Source organism: Chiloscyllium plagiosum, unplaced genomic scaffold, assembly GCF_037043375.1.
Source record: "Chiloscyllium plagiosum isolate Xiang-an unplaced genomic scaffold, Cpla_swu_hap1 HiC_scaffold_14, whole genome shotgun sequence".
Classification (NCBI taxonomy): Eukaryota; Metazoa; Chordata; class Chondrichthyes; order Orectolobiformes; family Hemiscylliidae; genus Chiloscyllium; species Chiloscyllium plagiosum.
Window position 1 is genome coordinate 66,618,861 of NW_028270152.1, and position 19,496 is coordinate 66,638,356.

A 19,496-nucleotide genomic window follows, 5' to 3' on the forward strand; every position below is an offset into this window, starting at 1 on the left:
ACATTTAAAAGGCATTTGGATGGGCATATGAATAGGAAGGTTTTGGAGGGGTATGGGCTGGGTGCTGGCTGGTGGGACTAGATTGGATTGTGATATCTGGTCGGTATGGACGGGTTGGACCGAAGGCTCTGTTTCCGTGCTGGACATCTCTATGACTCTATGATACAATCGGGGTAGACGGAAATGCAGATGTGAGGTTACAAACCGATTAGTCATAATCTTATTGACGGGCGAAGTAGGCTTATGGAGGCTTGATAGCCTACTCCTCTTATGAAGAAGGGATTATGCCCGAAACGCCGATTCTCCTGCTCCTTGGATGCTGCCTGACTTGCTGCACTTTTCCAGCAACACATTTTTCATCGACTCCTCTTAATTCACATATATTTGTCTGAGTGTTGGTTCAGCTCAATTGGTTGGATGGGTTGGTTTGCAAAGCAGTGTGATGCCAACAGCTTGGGTTCAAATCCCATCACCAACCGAGGTTATTATGAAAGACTCTCCTCTTAACCTCTCCCTCGGCTCAGGGGTGGTGGCCCTCAGGTTAAATTACCACCATTCTTCTCTCTGAAAACAAAACATGCTGTAAATCATGGTGGGCCAGGCAGCATCCATGGAGAGACAGCAAGCTAATGTTTGGAGACTAAATGACTCTTCATCAGACCATCTACACTCTCTCTCTCTCCATGGATGCTACCTGACCCCTTTTACACCATTTGTAGTTTTCAGTACAGATTCCAGAATTTTCAGTAATTTACTCCTACAGCACCCACACCCCCCACCTCTCTCTCTAATGAGAAGGCAGTCCTATGGTCTGGCTAGACTGTGGTGGCTCCCACACATAGATATGTTTGAATTCAAAATCACTGACAAAGGATTGAGAACAGAAACGAGCATAAATTTGCTTACTCAGAATTGTCAAGATCTGAAATACTTCACTTGAAAAATTGGGGGAACCTAAATTGTTTTAAATAGGAGTTCAATTGGTAATTGACGATGAGGGACGTATAGAATTACAGACACCTCAAAATGGAATTTGGAACTAAGCACAGCTGCTCTTTTGAGACACAATTGGGCAAAACAGACCTTTTTCTATTCTGTATGAATATGTTATGGGATATATTTACACTTTTCTATCAGCCCCCAGAAAAGCACATTTTACTTATTTTCTGCATGCTCTTTGAAGTACTTAGTAATTGCAACAGAAATATATATGGAGAGAAGGAAAGAATTGGCACAGGCAGAGGTAACTTCTGTGCTGTGAGATTTTGTGCTTTCAATAACGACAGATTTCCATGCTCTTTCTCTTGGGCATCTACCCTGTTCCAGGATTCAAATCCAACAAGATGAAGATATAATAATAATAATTTCCATTACATGTGTTTCCCCTCCACACCAACCACCGTTGCAGTTTTTATTAGCCTGTATGGTTTCCCAGTAGATATGAAACTGGTATCTTACTTCCTTATTCCTGTATTATTATCTGAGTTACTAATAATGTTGGCAATATGAGGCAGATAACGAACGCCTCTGATGTTTTAATAAAAAAATACGTAATGCACAATCAGCAGTTCCATCTGCCACGTCTCTCTTTGGAGAACTCTCCAGCCAATCAGCTGCAGGCCTATATTTTCTTTTAAATGAACTTTTAACTGTGCCTATCTTTTCTAAAATCAAACAGGATACCGGACAGTGAACTGTTATCACTCTGCTTTGTAATGCAAATCTAAGACTGGGTAAAACCACATCTCTTGTGGCACAGTGGCTCAGTGGTTAGCCCTGCTGCCTCACAGCATCATGGACTTAGGTTTGATTGTACCCTCAAGTGACTGTCGTATGGAGTTTGAACATTCTTCCTGTGTCCATGTGAGTTTCCTCTGGATGCTCTAGTTTCCTCCCACAGTCCAAAGATGTGCAGATTAAGAGGATTGGCCCCTGCTAAATTGCCCTTATAGTGTCCAGGGGATGTATAGGTTAGGAGGGTTAGCCATGCGAAATGTAGGGTTGCAGGGAACGGATGGGTCTGGGTGGGATGCTATTTTGGGGGTCAGTTTGGACTCAATGGGCTGAATGGCCTGCTTCCACACTGTAGGGAATCTATGATTCTTGTTGTTTTATACATGACACTGTGAAGGATAGTGTCTGAGCTCTGCTTCACTTGCCTTGCGCATGAAGTGTGGGAGGTGATACTGGTTATAGCTTATGATCAGGGAGAAAGTGAGGACTGCAGATGTTGGAGATCCTGAACAAGGGCTCATGCCTGAAACGTCGATTCTCCTGCTCCTTGGATGCTGCCTGACCTGCTGCGCTTTTACAGCAACACATTTTCAGCTATAGCTTATGATCACCCAGATGCTAATTGTGTTCCATCTATGGCCTAACATGGGTTTAAACATGTAAACTCTATTGTCAAAATAGAAGATACCAGAAATACTCAGCAGGACTGGCAGCATGTGTGGAGAGAAAAACAAAGTTAACAATTCAGGTCTGTGTCCTATCATTGTAACTCTCTTAATTGTGTGCTAAACATGCATGATTTGCTCCTGTTACACTTTCCTTAGAAGCCGACATCTTTTAAATGAAAGAAATCCCCGTAGAGCTGACGCAAACCAGGGGACAAAATTACATTCTTTAGAAATGTTACTGTAACAAAGCGACTAAAAGGAACATCACTCAAATATTACTTAACAAAGAAAGGATACTTCCCACAGAGGTAAATTTCACTTGAGGTCAACATAACAGTGATATGCCAGACATTGTTACAAACACTTATATTATTTTCTACACAAATAAGTGACCGCATGCAATGTAGCCTCTGCTTTGTAGGATACCAATCATTTCATTCCTTGAGTAACATTCACCAAGAGACATGTTCCATTCTTGGTGCCCTGACCAATATTATTTCTTCAGCTAACATCCATGAAATACATTATCTGCTCATCATATGTTTTGTGGGTTCTTGCTTTGCACAAGTTGGCTACTATATTTCCTGCATTATAGTAATGATTATGACTTCAAAAGTATCTTATTTTTCTGCAATTTGTTTTTGGAGAATCCTAGGGTTATGGATAGAGCTATATAGGAAGACAGGCGGTAAAGTGCGTAACACCTGCTGCCATTGCATGGAAAGGGGCATTGAGGAGCTAATCAGGGTGTTGTGGAGGGAGAGGTCCCTTCAGAATACTGATTAGGGAAGAGAAGATGTATTTGGTTCTTACATTATGCTGGAAGTGATGGAAATAACCGGGGATGAGCTGTTGAATACAGAGGGTGGTGGGATGGAAAGTGAGGACAGGGGAAACACTATCAACATTCTCGTATGGGGGAGTGGTGTGAGAGCATCCCTGGGAAATCAGTCAGACATAAAGGTCCCTATAATCACAGAGTGTTTTGGAGGGAGGGGGAGTCCTCAGTTGAGAGTAAAGGAAGTCATGTTGAAAGCACCATTGTGGAAGGTTGCATTATCAGAATAGATATGACGGAGACAGAAACTGGGAAAATGGCTGATGCCCTTGCAAAAAACTGGGTGTAAGGAAGCATGGTCAAGGTAGTTATGGGTGTCAGTATGTTAGTAAGGAATATCAGTAGACAGCCTGTCCACAGACAGGAAGGCAGAGATCAAGGAAGCAATGTGAGGAGACAGACCACGTGAAAGTCATAAAAAGTTGAAATTGGAAGCAACATTTATTAATTGTTACCATTCTGGAGGTATGGTCGAAGGATCACTGTTTCCCTTTGCTTTGTGTTGAGTATTAAAAAAAAAAGAATCACCTGTGATATGAGCAAACTGGAACAAAGTAATCTCTTCATCTTTCACTTTCATAAAATTCTTCTACCATGACTGTTCATTGTTATTAGATTATCAGCATTGGATTTTGGCAAAAAAACCTGCTCAAGTTTAGGAAGGGTGAAAATGTTGAATGTATCGGAGTAATCAACATTCAAGAAGTTAAAAATCACACAACACCAGGTCATAGTCCAACAGGTTTAATTGGAAGCACACTAGCTTTCGGAGCGATGCTCCTTCATCAGGTGATAGTGGAGGGCTCGATCGTAACACATCATAACATTCAAGAAGCTTGACACTATCCAGGTCAAAACAGCCCACTTGATAGACAATAGTTGTACTCTCTCCCTGTACCACTGATGCTCACTAGCAGCAATGTGTACCATATTCTGCATAAGCTCATCACGCTTCCTCAGATGACACATTCCAAATCCATAACATCTAGAAGGACAAGAGCAGCAGATATATGAAAATACCACCCTCTGCAAGATCCCCTCCAAGCCACTCGTCATCATGACTTGGCAATATATCACTGTTCCTTCAGTATCGCTGGGCCAAAATCCTGGAAATCAACAACCATCCCCCTATAAAATTCTGCGTTTATGGATTGTAGTGGTTCAAGAGGGGCTCACCACCATCTACTCAAGGGAAGTAGGGTGGTCACTAAATGGCAGCTCAGCCAGCAACGCCCATATTCCATGAATAAGTAAAACAAAAAAATTGATGCCATTATTTTTGTGTCATGCAATGATACACAAGTGTAAGGTTTCATTTGCAAGGATCGGGGAAGCAGTGAGTGCACTAGATTGGTGGATAACATATGCATGTAGCAAACCTAAGTGGGGCTGAGGAAATGATTAGACTTAAGAAACTGATTCCAGAAGATTGTACTAAAGAGTTGTATTGTTTATGCCTGTGACGTAGCTGAATTAATTGCAAATGCGCACACAAGGAACTGGCTAACATCTGGTGTTCATCAGTCCATTTGTCCAATACACCACAGTAACCTCAGTTATGTTCTTCCTTTGTCAATTTGAGAATGCATGATAGAGACTCGATGTGCTTGCCTCAGGGAGAAAGAACAGGACATTCATACTTATTCCAATGTCTTTGTATTTTGTATGGCTTTGAAAAACCAAAGTAAACTGAAGCTAAAATACTATCTTAGTGCAGGTAGTGCTAACATTAAAGAGACATAGAGCAAGTCTGATTTTTTTTTAATTCATTCATGGGATGTGGACATTGGCAGCTAGGGCAGCATTTATTGCCCATCCTCAAATGCCTAGAGTCAACCACATTGCTGTGGGACTGGAATCACGTGTAGGCCAGGCCAGGTAGTGATGGCAGTTTCCTTCCCTAAATGAACCAGATGGGTTTTTTTCCTGACAATCAACAATAGATTCACCAGACCCGAAACGTTAACTCTGATTTCTCTTCACAGATGCTGCCAGACCTGCTGAGCTTTTCCAGCAACTTCTGTTTTTATGAATTCGCAGTCGTTATTGGACTCTTAATTTCAGATTTCTATTATATTCAGATTCCACCATCTGCCATGACAGGATTCAGACCTGCTCCCCCCACCCCCCAGACCATTACTCAGGTCTCTGGATTAACAGTTCAGCTACAATGCCACTAGGCATCGCCTCCCCTAAAACTGCACAAAGGTTGGATTCTAAAATATGACAATTATAAATGGAAGGAAGATTGGGTAGATAAGAGTAGTTTCACCATTCACCTGTCCTGGGAAAATATCAGGGAGAATAGAAAACTATACTCGGCCTTGCTTTTAACATAGGTATGAGACAACCTTTTGCAGCTCAAGTTATTAGTGTTCACTGCCTACTTAAAAGGAGCCTGTTATCATGAAGGCACAAAGCCTGAAGTTGAAAGCAAATTTTTTTATATTGCACAAGAACTGTTCTCTTGCCACTGGGTCAAAGCATTGGTGTCATAGTCTGGTGGAACTCTCTTGCCTAACAATCTGCCTGGTAACTGTCTAAGTGAACCTGGTGAGTTTTTAATTTTAGGTTGCCACTGGTTGTGTGTCATTGTCTGTTTCTATTAAGGTGATGTGCAACCAATGTAATAGATGTTAAAACACGTGATGGTGATACAGAGGGAAAATGATTAATGCTGACTAAGGGATGCTGCTTAATTGGATTGCTGGCCGTGAGCTCAGAAGATACACATACTCAACAATTATATCAATTTTCACACCCTCACAGACTCTTTCCATGGGGGAGCAAGTTACTACCGAAGGGTGAGCACTACATGAACATCTGGCAGGGAGACTTCCCACACCACAACACAGCAGATGATGGTTTTTCCAAGACTGCCCCTGTAAGTGCCAGTCAGTTTGTTGCAAATTAATCCATCTCCAAGTGGAATTACTCCAAGTGAGTGAAGGCATGTGCTGTCTAATAGGAAATGCTTGCTGTATCAAAACCATTAATAAATGCAACACAAAGGTGACAATCTATATTTTTTCCTACTTTTGCTTTGTTTACAGTGCTGTTTCTCTGTTCCTCTGTTTTGTTTCATCAGCTTTCTTTCTCTTTCATGAACTGATTTTGCTCCTTCCTGTGTAATCATTTGCTTCTTGGTTTCTTTTTCCAGATGATGTGGTGGGTGGCAAGCTGTTTATAAAAAAAAGAGGCTCAGCAACTGCGTCCTGGGTGGTCATTGTGGGGATAATGAGTCCTACAGCAGCAGCTTTTGTCAGCATCCACCTTTCTCAAACACATAATGTTCTCACCTGCTACTCATTCCCCTTGTGCCCCGTTATCACTTCACCTTCCTACTATCTTCTACTCCCATTATCTCTTTCCCTTCAAACTATCTAGCCAGGCCTTGTGCCCTAACATGCCACCTTCTTCCACAGTCATTCTTCCCTCTGTCCTCCATAACCCAACCCTATAATGGTGGATGGTGAATGGCAAGATAGGGCCCAGGCCTTGGAGCCTACATGGACTTTAGCCGCACCCACCTTTCTGCCTAGCCCCTGATAAACTTTGACTCTATTATCAATGAAGAAACTATCTACCTCTGCCTCAAAAGTACTCAGCCTCTTTGCTGCCCCTGCTCTCTGGGGAACACAATTCCATGACTCTATGACACCATACTCCCCTACCATCAACCTGATATTCTTCAGTGGTGTTTGCCTCGTCCTGTCTCTCAATCTGTTTCTGTCACAGGTTTTGCTTGTCTTAAATATTTAACCAGCACTTTTTTTTCAATAGCATATGGAAATTGCCTCTGATCTCTCTCTCTATCTCTCTTTCATGAGCCGAATACACTGACTAAAAAAGTCTGCAGAAGACATAATCAAACTACAAGGTTCGAATCAGAATGGTCTCAATTTCATTCTCGTGCAGACATTAAAAAACACAAAAGAGAATTGAATGAATAAATTTAATTACATTACTTTTGAAATATATACTGTTCCCCATACATTTGAATTCGTAATTTAAACATTGCAAATTTCAGTTGTTGAAGGAAAGTTATATGACATGCAATTTCAGAAAGTCTTGAGTGGCCTGATTACAAAATTTTCTGATTGCTTGGGTACCCCTTACAATCAAGGCACTATAATGATATGTTATAGTCAGCTTGCTAATTCTGTCCATGCCTGTGCGGGAATACCAAAGAGTTGGGCAATGTAGCATGTGAGATATTTATCATTTCTGCTTGATGATAAATATGCATTTCATCCAGGAATCTAGAGGAATGTCATCTGGGAAGTGTACAGACCCATAGTGAATCCTACAGTATTTTCCATTCGTTTACATTGCTGATCGGAAGGTCTTGAAGATTCTGTTGCAGGCATGTAATTCTCCCTGTCAGGTTTTCCTCCATGATTTCTGTTGAAGTGTCTGTTTACATCCAAATGCAACAGAGGGGGATAAAAAGCCCTGATGTAAGTTAGCAAGTCTTTGGCAGTGGGAGTGCTCAAGGAAAGATATTTACCAAATAACAATTATTAAAAACATTATTCATGGGGGATCCAAGGTGCAGATTCTCTTATGTTTAAGTCAGAGTGCAATTGAATATGGTTTCTCATGTAGCAGTTTCGCAGTCACAGAGTCATATATCATGGAAACAAACCTTTCAGTCCAACCAGTCCATGTTGACTACTGTCCAAAACTAAACTAGGCCATCCTGCCTGTGCTTGGCCCATATCCCTCTAAACCTTTTTATTCATATGCTTATCCAAATGTTTTTTCAACATTGCAATTGTACCTGCATCCCCCATCTCCTCTGGAAGTTCATTCCACACTCGAGCCACTTTGTAAAAAAAAAAAATTGCCCCCATATCTTTTTTAACTCTTTCTCCTCTCACCTTAAAAATGTCGCTTGTCTTGATATCCCCCAACCATTGTAAAAACACCTGACATTCACCTTATCTGTAACCCTCATGATTTTATAAACCTCTATAAAGTCACCCCTCAACCTCCTACATTCCAGTGGAAAAGGTCCCAGCCCATCCTTCCACTCCTTTATAAGTCAAGCCCTCCTTTCCTAACAATGTCTGAGTAAATCTCTTCTGAATCCTCTCCAGCTTAATAATATCCTTCTTGTAATAGGGTGACCAGAACTGGACAAAGTACTCCAGAACAGGCCTCACCAACGTCCTGTACAACGTCAACATGACCTCCCAACTCCTATACTCAAAGATCTGAGCAATGAAGGCCTTCTTAACCACCCTGTCCATACGTGACACTACTCAGAGCCCTACTTTTAATTGTATAAGTTCTGCCCTTTTTTGTTTTACCAAAATGCAGTACCTCACATTTACCAATTTAAACTGCATTTGTCACTCCTCAGCCCATTGAGCCAATCGATTAAGATCTCTTTGTAATCTTAGATAAGCTTCTTTACTGTCCACCAATTTTGTATCATTGCAAACTTACTTACCATCCCTTCTATATTCTCATCTAAATCATTTATGTAAATGACAGACAAAAGAGGACCGAGCACCGATCCCCATGGAACACAGCTATTCACAGGCTTCCAGTCCAAAAAAGAACCCTCCACCTCCAATCTCTGACTTCTGTTAAGAAAATTATGTATCCAGTTTTCAAGCTCAGTCCTTTCTTGCTGTTTAAAAAGTACAGTGTGGAAATAAGGCATTTTCTGACAGAGGAGGATGGTCATTCCAAGTTTATGAAGCAAATTTGTCTACAGAGCATCAACTGAATCAGTGTGTGGCTTTGGTCAGGGCTGAGAAGAAAATGCAGAAGTAGGTCAGCTATTCAGGATTTTGTCATATTACCATTTTTAACATTTATTCACTTTTCATATTTATGGAAATATTTAGGGGTTTTGTAATTGAAGACTTGAGGTATTTTTGACAATGAGAGGAATAAATGTGAGGTGTTGGAGCTGCACTGTGGCTCCTGATACATTGAAATGTCGTGTTTATTTATACTTATTTTTAGTTCAGCAGTGTTAATGTATTCTGATAAATATTTGCATAGGGCTGTGAGATGTTTTGTGTTGCACTGAATTAGTATTAGAGGAGAACATACCATATTGTTGCTGAGGCCTCCAACTACATTTAACCATATGTTCCCCCTCGCCTCCAAATTTCACAGGTCACGGCCTTTCCTTCCAATGGTTACGGTCTCTTCAATATGGTTGGGAACGCCTGGGAATGGACGTCTGATTGGTGGGATATACACCACACAACTGATGACCTAGACAATCCTGTAAGTATCTCAGTCACTCGGCTGTGACTGTGAAGGGATGGCCCATGTCTTATGTGCATCACACGGTTGGTTCTCTGAGCTTATGCTGCTGTTAAGTGGCTACATGTCACAAAATTGTCGCCTATCTCCTGTGGTTTTTTGACCGTTGGCCATCGGAACAGAAACTGAGCTCACAACTTTTCAATCTGTGTGGCTTTCCCTCTCAGTGCTGTAGACACTGGAGAAATTGGAATCTGGACATGACCACAACTAACAATTGTGGGGATATACAACTTGTGATAGGCCTTGATGGGATGTGATTTGTAAATAAGTATCTGATGCTGCTAGAATTGAAGATTTGCGTGTGAGCCTTTTTTTTTTAACTTTCCTTAATTTGAAACCAAAATGTCTTTCCATTGGTTTATTGAAACTGTACAAAAAGGTTTTTTGCTGTTTTTTTCAGAGGAGGCTATGATTTTATGGCCGAATGATATAACTCGCCTGCCTATGGTTTATGGCTTGGAAACCAAAATTGAGACTTTAATTAGCCTGATTGGGTTTGCTGCATTATCTTCCAGTAGAGGTCAGTCAAGAATCCAGGGCACCAAGAACAATCATTGTGCCCCTCTTAGTGCAAATGGAATTGCCCAACTCAATGTGGACCATGTGAAGCAAAAAAACATAGAATCCCAGCAGTGTGGAAGCAGACCATTCAGCCCTTCAAGTTCACATCAACCCTTCGAAGGTCATCCCATTCCTGCTTTTCCCATGACTATTTCATTTAGCCTGCACATCCCTGTACACTATGGATAAGTTAGTATGGGCCAATCCATCTAACCTACACATCTTTGGACTGTGAGAGGAAATCCACATAGACACTTGGGAGAACGAGCAAACTCCACAGTCGCATGGGGATGGAATCAAACCCGGGTCCCTGGTGCTATGAGGCACCAGTGCTAACCACTGAGCCACCTTGCCACCCCTTTAGTTTGCTTAGCTTGTTTGTTCTTTCATGTTTTCACTGACACCACTCTTACTTGATCGGTCCTCATGTGTTAGGTTGTCATGAGGTTTGGGATTCTGGATTTTGTCCTACGCACCTGAAAGACTGATTCCTGAGAATTTAATGTCTCCCATCCTAGTCTGCTGCATCTAGATCTCTGCCTTATCTAAGAGTGAGTGCAGCTCTTAGAATTTCAGCAAGATTTCATTCACACATTATTGCAGACAATGCTGATCTCTGCCCTGCAGTTCTTGTACAGGTTATTCCAATCTCTTTTTAGAATCTCATTAGCATGTGACTACTGATGTCAGTGTTGCTGCATCCTGCACATTATCATGTCATTAACATACGCATTCTCATTGTACTACAGGTTCTATACCACACTTATCACTGAGTCATGAAGACAGATTTTCTTTTATGTTGCGTCAAAACATTGAAATACATGCTTAGCGGATTTGGCCTTACTTTGAAATGAAAACCACAGCAATAATTTTATTGCATTTTGATTTTATTTGAGACTCTTTTGTCTAATGCATTGTTATATCTAGGAGAACCTAACAGGAACAATTCTGTGGTAGCGTGGGTGATATAAAAGCACAATTTAAAGCATTTCTGGAACACAAATTTGAGAAGGCGTTTGGAATAAGTGGCATTAGTTTAGTAAGTCACTACTTTAATGCAGTGGCAGTTTTATTTACAAGTGTTACCTATTTGAAAGCTTTATGAAGAAACATTTCAGACTGTGGCAGTGCAGGTTGAATAATCTCACCAGACACATAAAGCCTCAAACAATTCCTTTGCAAATCTATCCAATGTGTTATATTTGCACAACAAAGTGTGATGTAACCAGCTCCACAGTTGCTGTCTGCTGGGACCAGGTGGATGTTGTTCATGCATTTTATATACTCTCAGCATTGAAAAAGACCAAGGGGGTGGGCGATGCCTCACCACGCTGTTCTTTGCAATTTGCAAAGTGGAATTCCTGATCACCTAGGTAAGATAGAGTCATAGAGATGTACAGCACTGAAACAAACCCTTCGGTCTAACTTGTCCATGCCAACCAGATATCCCAACCCAATCTTGTCCCACCTTCCAGCAGCCAGCCCATGTCCCTCCGAACCATTCCTATTCATATGCCCATTCAGATGCCTTTTAAATGGTGCAATTGTACTAGCCTCCATCACTTCCTCTGGCAGCTCATTTCACACAAGCACTATCCTCTGTGTGCAAAGTTGCCTCTTAAGTCTCTTTTATATCTTTCTCCTCTCACCCTAAACTTATGCTGTCTAGTTCTGGACTCCCCCGCCCCACAGAAAATACCTTGTCTACTTACCCTATCCATGCCCCTCATAATTTTATAAACCTCAATAAGGTCGCCCCTCAGCCTCTGATGCTCCAGGAAAAACAGCCCCAGCCTATTCGGCTGCTCCCTATAGCTCAAACCCTCCAACCCTGGTAACATCCTTGTAAAGCTTTTCTGAACCCTTTCAAGTTTCACAACAAAATTCCGATAGGACGGAGACCAGAATTGCACGCAATATTCCAACAGTGGCCTAACCAATGTCCTGTACAGTTGCAACATGACCTCCCAAATCCTGTACTCAGTACTCTGACCTATAAAGAAAAGCATACCAAACGCCTTCTTCACTATCCCATCTACCTGCGACTCCACTTTCAAGGAGCTATGAAAACCTGCACTCCAAGATCTCTTTGTTCAGCAACACTCCCTAGGACCTTACCATTAAGTGTATAAGTCCTGCTCAGACTTGCTTTCCCAAAATGCACCACCTTGCATTTGTCTAAATTAAACTTCTGATTATAGAATTGCTAGATTGTGGAAGCAGGCCATTCGGTCCATTGAGTCCACAACAACCCTCCAAAGAGCATCCCACCCCTCGACCCTATATTTCCCATGGCTAATAAGACCATAAGACATAGGAGCGGAAGTAAGGCCATTTGGCTCATCGAGTCCATCTGCCATTCAATCATGGCTGATGGGCATTTCAACTCCACTTACCCGCATTCTCCCCGCAGCCCTTAATTCCTTGTGACATCAAGAATTTATCAATTTCTGCCTTGAAGACATTTAGCATCCCAGCCTCCACTGCACTCTGTGGCAATGAATTCCACAGGCCCACCACTCTCTGGCTGAAGAAATGTCTCCGCATTTCTGTTCTGAATTTACCCCCTCTAATTCTAAGGCTGTGTCCATGGGTCCTAGTCTCCTCGCCTAACTGAAACAGTTTCCTAGCGTCCACCCTCTCCAAGCCATGTGTTATCTTGTAAGTTTCTATTAGATCTCCCCTTAATCTTCTAAACTCCAATGAATACAATCCCAGGGTCCTCAGCCGTTCCTCATATGTTAGACCTACCATTCCAGGGATCATCCGTGTGAATCTCCGCTGGACACGCTCCAGTGCCAGTATGTCCTTCTGGAGGTGTGGGGACCAAAACTAGACACAGTACTCCAAATGGGGCCTAACCAGAGCTTTATAAAGTCTCAGTAGCACAATGGTGCTTTTATATTTCAACCCTCTTGAGATAATTGACAACATTGCATTCACTTTTTTAATCACGGACTCAACCTGCATGTTTACCTTTAGAGAATCCTCAACTAGTACTCCCAGATCCCTCTGTACTTTGGCTTTACGAATTTTCTCACCGTTTAGAAAGTAGTTCATGCTTGTATTCTTTTTTCCAAAGTGCAAGACCTCGCATTTGCTCACATTGAATTCCATCAGCCATTTCCTGGACCACTCTTCCAAACTGTCTAGATCCTTCTGCAGCCTCCCGACTTCCTCAGTACGACCTGCCTGTCCAGCTAACATTGTATCATCGGCAAACTTCGCTAGAATGCCCCCAGTCCCTTCATCCAGATCATTAATATATAATGTGAACAACACTGCGGCCCCAACACTGAACCCTGCGGGACACCGCTTGTCACCGGTTGCCATTCCGAAAAAGAACCTTTTATCCCAACTCTCTGCCTTCTGTCAGACAGCCAATCCTCAATCCATACCAGTAGCTCACCTCGAACACCATGGGCCCTCACCTTGCTCAGCAGCCTCCCGTGTGGCACCTTATCAAAGGCCTTTTGGAAGTCTAGGTAGACCACATCCACTGGGTTTCCCCAGTCTAACCTACCTGTCACCTCTTCAAAGAACTCCAACAGGTTTGTCAGGCACGACCTCCCCTTAATGCACGTAACTTACACATCTCTGGATACTAAAGCAATTAAGTATGGTCAATCTACCTACCTTCACATTTTTGGACTGTGGGAAGAAATGGGAGCACCCAGAGGAAACCCACGCAGACAATGTGCAGACTCAATACAGACTGTTGCCCAAGGGTCAAATTGAACCCGGGACCTCTGGCACTGTGACGCAGCAGTGTTAACCACTGTGCTGCCCTCATCCAGGGTGGGATTATCCAGCATCAATGCAGAAAGTGGAAGAGAGAGCCAGAGTAAGAAACAAAGTTAACCCTTTGTGTTCTTGTCAGGGCATATTCTAACTCGAGTGTCTTCAATGAACGGGCTGTATAACTGCAGTTTTGAAAGAAAGAAAAATAACAAATATTATGCAGCATTTAGTAACATCCTTTGGATTTGATTATGCATTTTTGTGTCTTAACAGACAGCTCTTTGGTAAATGGGATGAGGGGTCAGTGGCCAGCTGTGTCAAACATGGTAACCAAAACCACTCTTGATTGCAGATATTGAAGTCCTGCTCCCAGAGTACACCCTGTTCTCAAACTCTCAGTGGTTCCTTCAAGTGTTAGTCTGGAACATGGAGGAGAACTGACTCTTCAGCTGAGGCAGAAGTGAACAGTAGGTGAAAATTAGCAGGAGCTCTCCATGCTCATAGTTGACCTGATGCTGTGAGACTTCATGGGGTCCAGAGCCCATAAAGATTCCCAGGGCAATTCATGACGGTATATAACCATAACGCCACTTTGGCGAGTGTAACCTGTCTGTGTGACAGGACCAGAGACACTGTAGAGGTCATAGTCATAGAGCCATACAGTTGTACAGCACAGAAACAGACCCTTCAGTCCAACTCAGCCATGCCGACCAGTTATCCTAAACTGAACTGGTCCCATTTGGCAGCATGTGGCCCATATCCTTCTAAATCCTTCCTATTCATATACCCATCCAGATGCCTTTTAAATGTCGTAATTTCACCAGCCTCCACCACTTCCTCTGGCAGTTCATTCCATACACACACCACTCTCTGCTTTAAGAAGTTACCCCTCAGGTCCCTTTTATATTTTTTCCCTCTACCTTAAACTTATGCTGTCTAGATTTGGACTCCCCTATCCTGGGAAACAGATCTTGAGTATTCACCCTATTCATGCCCCTAATGATTTTATAAACCTGTATAAGGTCACCCTAGAGCTTCTGATGCTCCAGGGAAAACAGCCCCAGCCTATTCAGCCTCTCCCTATTTGCTCAAATCCTCCCGCACTGGCAATATTATTGTCAATCTTTTCTGAACCTTTCCAAGCTTAACAATATTTTTCCTATAGCAGAGAGACCAACGTTAAATGCAGTATGCTAAATATGGCCCTACCAATATCCTGTACAGCTGCAACACGACCTCCCAACTCCTACACTCAATTCACTGACTGGGATATTGTCTGTGAAGTATGATTCTGTGACCATGTCAGGATGTTGCTAGATGGTGACTCCAAATTAGAAAGTACTGTCGAAAAATCAGTGATTGCTTTTTTAGGATAATAAGGAGAAATATTTTGTCTTGGGGGGTTGTTCATCTTTGGAACTCTGCCTCAGAAGAAAGTGAAGGAGAGGTCATTGACTAGGAAATGAAAGGATATTGGGGGTAGAGGGAATGTGGAATTTGAATCACACACAGATGATCCATAATCTTATTGAATGGTGGAGCAGGTATTAGGGGCCAAGTGGCCTACTTTAGCTAATTGATATGGTCATAAATTCCATCATCTAATTTAATATCTTGGACTTTTATGGACCAATTTTAAAAAAACATCCAAAAACCCTGACTTTAAATGGCCACAGCAATCACTTGTCTACATAGTTTGGCCATGTTTCATGAAATTGATATGGCACAGCTGACGAGAGACAGCCTAAACTGAAATCAACTTCTCCCTAAAGGGCAGTGAAACCAGCTCGCAAACCCCTGAAAGACCCCCAAAAGACACTCATTTCTTCACGAATTTTCACATCTCTGAAAACTTTCACTTGCTGGGAATCTTGCACATTAGGCAATCTAAAAATACGACTTCCGCAAGTAAGCATGTATATCTAGGAGTTGTCCGTAGCACAAAGAAAGGAGTTGGATTTTTGACTGCAGAATTAAAACAGTTTGGAGAACTCACTGTGTCTCTCCAGAAGGCAAAGTGATAATATTATCATTTGAGAGATGTTAATATATAATGTCTTATTTGCTACTGCTGTGGATCCAAAATGGCACGAACCAACGAAGAAGACCATAAGGATTCTCAACTATACATTCTCTACAGGCCCCAATGGATCCTTCCATATCTGTCACAAATTCACCTGCACCTCCACACACATCATTTACTGCATCCGCTGCACCCGATTAGATTAGATTAGATTAATTACAGTGTGGAAACAGGCCCTTCGGCCCAACAAGTCCACACCGACTCGCCGAAGCGCAACCCATCCAGAACCATTCCCCTAAATTTACCTCTTCACCTAACACTACGAGCAATTTAGCATGGCCAATTCATCTAATCTGCACATTTTTGGATTGTGGGAGGAAACCGGAGCACCCGGAGGAAACCCAGGCAGACACGGGGAGAATGTGCAAACTCCACACAGAGAGTCGCCAGAGGCGGGAATTGAACTCGGGTCTCTGGCGCTGTGAGGCAGCAGTGCTAACCACTGTGCCACCGTGCCGCCCACAAATGTGACCTCCTCTGCATTGGGGAGACAGGCCACCTACTTGCGGAACATTTCAGAGAACACCTCTGGGACACCCACACCAACCAACCCAACCGCCCCGTGGCTGAATACTTTAATTCCCCTCCCACTCCGCCAAGGACATGCAGGTCCTTGGCCTCCTCCATCGCCAGACCATGGCAACACGACGCCTGGAGGAAGAGCGCCTCATCTTCCGCTTAGGAACCCTCCAACCACAAGGGATGAATGCAGATTTCTCCAGTTTCCTCATTTCCCGTCCCCGCACCTTTTCTCAGTCCAACCCTCAGACTCAGCACCGCCTTCTTGACCTGCAATCTTCTTCCCGAACTCTCCGCCCCCAACCCCTCTCCGGTCTATCACCCTCACCTTAACCTCCTTCCACCTGTCGCATTCCCAACGCCCCTCCCCCAAGTCCCTCCTCCCTACTTTTTATCTTAGCCTGCTTGGTACAGCCTCCTCATTCCTGAAGAAGGGCTTATGCCCGAAACGTCGATTCTCCTGCTCCATGGATGCTGCCTGACCTGCTGCGCTTTTCCAGCAACACATTTTTCAGCTCTGATCTCCAGTCCTCACTTTCTCCGACTGTTCCTTTTTAGCTTTGCATGTGCCTGTCTGTGGCTGAATTTGCATTTATGCTTGATGTTGTGCTTTTACTATTTTCCTGGGGATTCGCAGATAATAAAATATTTTCTTCATTCGTTTAAGAAAATATGAAGTCAAGAAAGTAGAATGAGCTGGACTAACAATCTGCAGGAAATTACAAATATCTTGAAAATCAATTAAATTACCTAAATTTGATCAATTTCAGGACAGTCTTCAGTCTTGTAGTAAGTATTCCAATTTGTTTGCAATGAACAACGGAAATTTCCTTTGCATTCCAGAGTATGACATGAGGCCTCAGTAGCCTGGAGAGACCATGTCTCCGAAACCAAATTTGAAGTGACTAATGGCGTCACGCTGAAATAAATTATGATTGTTTAGGAACAATACTTTCTTTGGGTTGGGGAAAACTATCTAGATTTTGAGTTGGGAAGAAAATGAAACAAAAATGCATCACCGATAAGGAACGATAGAAGCAGTTGGTTTGTAGCAGCTTGTCAATGCTCCACAGGGAGTGCAGTCCACCATTGAATACAGTTGATTCAGAATGCTTTTCTTCCTCCTGTGTTCTTCACAGTGAGATGTAGTTATGTTTTCTAATACTTAGTAATCATTTTGGCTGAGTCGCAGCATCTAAAAGTCAGGACCTTGTTTACTTGTAAGTTTGCCCATTTCTCTCCATTATTTTATGAAGGCTTTACAACTATATAATTCAGATTATTGATTCTTGTTCAAATGTGGCACCAGAGCAGAATGTTACACAGAAACAGAGGGTTAAAAAAAGCCAAGATCAAACCAATTTGTTTTTGGCCATTAGATTAGATACCCAACAGTATGGAAACAGGCCCTTCGGCCCAACAAGTCCACACCGATCCTCCGAAGAGCAACCCACCCAGACCCATTCCCCCATCTTATATTTACCCCTGGCTAATGCGCCTAACACTACAGGCAATTTAACATGGCCAATTCACCTGGCCTGCACATCTTTGGATTGGAGGAAACCGGAGCGCCCGGAGAAAATCCACGCAGACACAGGGAGAATGTACAACCTCCACACAGACAGTCACCCGAGGCAGGAATTGAACCCAGCTTCCTGGTGCTGTGAGGCAGTAGTGCTAATCACTGAGCTACTTTCTTACCACCTGATGCACGGAGGAAGAACTCCTCATCTTCCACCTTGGGACCCTCCAACCTCATGGCATCAATGTGGATTTCACCACTTTCCTCATTTCCCCTCCCCCACCTTATCCCAGTTTCAAACTTCCAGCTCAGCACCGCACTCATGACCTGTCCTACCTCCTAATAGTCACATGATACAATGACTATCAGATTCTTGGTTAGTCAGAATAACCAATCAATCAGTTTGCTACCACCCCAAGCATAACTCTTAGGAAAACTAAATGGTTTGAGATGTTGCACAAGACGTAAAACTGGTGTTTGTCCAAGACACTATTTCAGAGTCTTCATTGAGCTTTATCAGCGATTTGTCTGAGTGGCCAATTTGCCCTTCTTCCTGAGTGAAATACCAGATGGTTTCTGCCTGACCTGAGTATTTCTCGGTTGTTCTGTTTTGTGTTTTCATATTTCAGCATTTGCCTTCCTTCACTTTTGATTTAAAATGGAATTCAATGTGAGGTAATACCTGTGATATACAAGGCCTGTCTCATACATCTAAAGAAAGTGTTGAGTAGATGCCCTGCAATGAAATTTTTTTTAATATTTCAAGCTCTTCTTTGAGAGCTAGGTACATATTTTGGAACAAATGCTTGGTGTCCTTGTTCCTGTTTCAGCTTTAAAGACAATAGGCACTATAGCTTATAAACCCCAGGTCAGTGAGATTGAGTGGATCCAGTGAAACTCCACATGCATATTGTTAAGAATACCAATGCAGTTCAAGCACTTCTTGTAATTGTACCAGCCTCCACCACTTCCTCTGGCAGCTCATTCCATACACCCACCACCTTCTGCATGGAAAGGTTTCCCCTAAGGTCCCTTTTAAATTTTTCCCCACTCACCTTAAACCAATGCCCTCTAGTTTTGGATTCCCTATCCTAGTAAAAATACTTTGCCTATGTACCCTATCCATGCCCCCCATTATTTTATAAATCTCTATAAGGTCACCCCTGAGCCTCTCTTCCAGGGAAAACAGCGCCAGCCTATTCAGCCTCTCCGTACAGCTCAAACGCTCCAAACCTGGCATTAATAAATTTTCTTTAAGAAAGTGTACAACAGTACAAACTATTTATTTTCAAATACTTTTGTCTTATTAAACTGGTTCTGACATTTATACCTTAAGCAGTTGTCCTGCAGTGAATGCAGCACCCCTATTAATCCCTTCTCTCCTTTTCCCAAGCTCACATTTGCAGATCGACAATGTTTTTGGGAGTATAGATCTCACACAGCAGCTTTCCCAAGTATGTTCCATTCACTTTGTAAATCTTTTCCGAACCATTTCAAGTTTAACAATGATGTTGCCAGGTTTGGAGCGTTTGAGCT

At 42.6% G+C, this 19,496-nt stretch overlaps 1 protein-coding gene across 2 annotated transcripts in view; it reads left to right on the forward strand.

The window, feature by feature from the left end:
- The window catches only part of sumf1 (sulfatase modifying factor 1), a 163,454-nt gene that overhangs the window by 87,820 nt on the left and 56,138 nt on the right, over positions 1 to 19,496 (forward strand). The window contains exons 6-7 of one of the 2 annotated variants that reach the window (XM_043708554.2): positions 6,010 to 6,124; positions 9,379 to 9,492. In XM_043708554.2, coding sequence (XP_043564489.2) covers positions 6,010 to 6,124; positions 9,379 to 9,492 — 229 coding nt within the window. The remainder of the gene's footprint in view (positions 1 to 6,009; positions 6,125 to 9,378; positions 9,493 to 19,496) is intronic. The other variant, XM_087994502.1, reaches the window with a different exon arrangement.